The 1,943-nt window shown below is 45.8% G+C and overlaps 1 protein-coding gene across 1 annotated transcript; it reads left to right on the top strand.

The window, feature by feature from the left end:
* Positions 1 to 1,387: 1,387 nt before the first annotated feature.
* BDV37DRAFT_290029 (uncharacterized protein) lies at positions 1,388 to 1,684 on the top strand (the record flags this gene model as incomplete). The annotated part of the gene is made up of 2 exons (XM_032088624.1): positions 1,388 to 1,504; positions 1,583 to 1,684. 2 exons carry the CDS (start codon positions 1,388 to 1,390, stop codon positions 1,682 to 1,684), a joined length of 219 nt encoding a protein of 72 aa, XP_031934074.1.
* Positions 1,685 to 1,943: the final 259 nt, after the last annotated feature.

Raw genomic sequence — 1,943 nt, 5'->3', positions numbered from 1 at the left:
CCGTCTCGTGCAATCCGCTGAATTAAGTCAGAGTGGATGATAGGAGTTGGGCAACATTGACATATTCTGTTCTCAATGTCAAGACAATTCAATGCAGTTCGCGAATCCTTTTCCCAGTGCTTGATAATATTCTCGACCGATCGCCTCTCAGTGCGTTTATCTTCTTTCTCAATCGAGTAATCATACACGTCAACTAACGCCTGACGGTGCTTCCGCATAAACGCCCAAAATGCATCCCATGATACTTCTGGATGACTGATGGAGCGAATAGCAGTTGACTGAAAAAGAAGTGGACGGGAAAATTGTAGTTCAAGATGCTTTGTTAAGTTTTCACTATTGTCGATGGTGATAACATCTTCCGCCACTAATGATGGATCGTGATAGAGAGCAGTGATCAGGTCGAGACTACTCCGTGGAAACTCGGCTCTAAGATTCTCTGTGTTTTGAGGTCGGGTATTCGCCCATCTTGCAGATTGATCGAGTTTCTGTATAAATGAACGCAAAGATTCAGCGCCTGGATTATTAGAGGTGTTGAAATCAAGATCATATGTCCCCCAACCAGGAACTAATAATTTTTTGAAATCGTGTGTCCTTTGCCGCTTTCGCTGGCTTGAAGCTACCCAGCGTCCCGTATTAGTATTGTCAGATGCGGTGGATGTTGTCATGGCTAATAATCCGTGAGGACTTTGTGGAATATTCGTCAAAAGTTGTCAAAAGTTGTCAAAATTTGAGCTTGATGAGTTGTGGTTGACAGGGGACAGGGATACGACAGCTGACCAGTGTTGCCCAGTGAGCTTCGCACTGGGTGTAGAATAATACATGGAATTGGGGCTAAAATCAGACAGACGACGAAATTGTGATAGATCGAGGACCGTGCCCATTGGGCACGCATTATGCCAACTGGGCACGTATTATGCCAACTGGGCGCACACTATGCCAAGCGGGTACAAACCGACCATCAGATATGGAACCGTCATCCCTGTCACCTTTAGCTGCCACGTTGCCTCATGGTTTGGACTCTTCCTTCCCCCTTTTCTGATTTGACTATCCCCTCTAGCATTGCGGAGAGGTCTATCCTCGTTGTTTCGATCCCTTCCCTCTTCCCGGTTCGATTTCCGCGTACACATCTTTGACATTCGTCCTCCTCGAGCCACTCGACGGTTCAGATAACCGTCTGTAGCCAAGCACACAGTGATTGCGAAGTCAAGCTATTCAACTGGATCACACCACGGTTAGAGAATTTGCGCAACATTCGAAAGGTTGTCTTTGCTGGTGCTCTTCCAGCTGGGGCATTTTTTTTTTTATTGTTTCAAAACTCTCCAATCTCCAGCGCGTGTCTAGCTATGGCTAATCCTATGGTGGTGTAAGTTAAGAAGTCCAAGATTCAATGCACACATATACCTTGAAGAATTTTCAAACGGCATTCAACCTGGACTTGGAGGTCAACTTGAGTGTCAAGCTACCCATTCAGTACTCAGACCGTCTCAACCATATGGGATTGGATGTCGGTAGGCTGCATCTCTTCTCTTCATTTTTCCTCTTTTATTAAAACATGCCATTTCTAACTGTGCTCTATAAATAGATACAACAACATCTCATGAAGAGGGTATTAGAATATCCGTTCGCGCATCCGACCCATCGAGGCGATCTTTCCCTTATTGCAGAAGATTCCAAACAACCCTGAGCCACCGTATCCCATGTTTTCATGTCGCCTTCCTGAAGCCCGTCAGTATTTATAAACCACACTTACTCCTGTGAAGGGTTCAATATCCGGCGATTAATGGAGGAGGACTTTGGGAACTCGTCACAGTCAGTTAGTTGGCTTTTGAATATATCCGTGCCTTGCTGGGTTCTTCCCTTTATATTCACCTTCTAGAGGCAACCCTGGCCAAAACAGCTGGCCTCGGAAGCGCTCATACGAGGAATAGATCCATTGACTGGCG

This window comes from Aspergillus pseudonomiae (assembly GCF_009193645.1).
Source record: "Aspergillus pseudonomiae strain CBS 119388 unplaced genomic scaffold BDV37scaffold_308, whole genome shotgun sequence".
In the NCBI taxonomy this organism is placed as follows: Eukaryota; Fungi; Ascomycota; class Eurotiomycetes; order Eurotiales; family Aspergillaceae; genus Aspergillus; species Aspergillus pseudonomiae.
The sequence above is the reverse complement of the archived record's forward strand: the minus strand, read 5'-3'. Positions and strand labels throughout refer to the sequence as shown.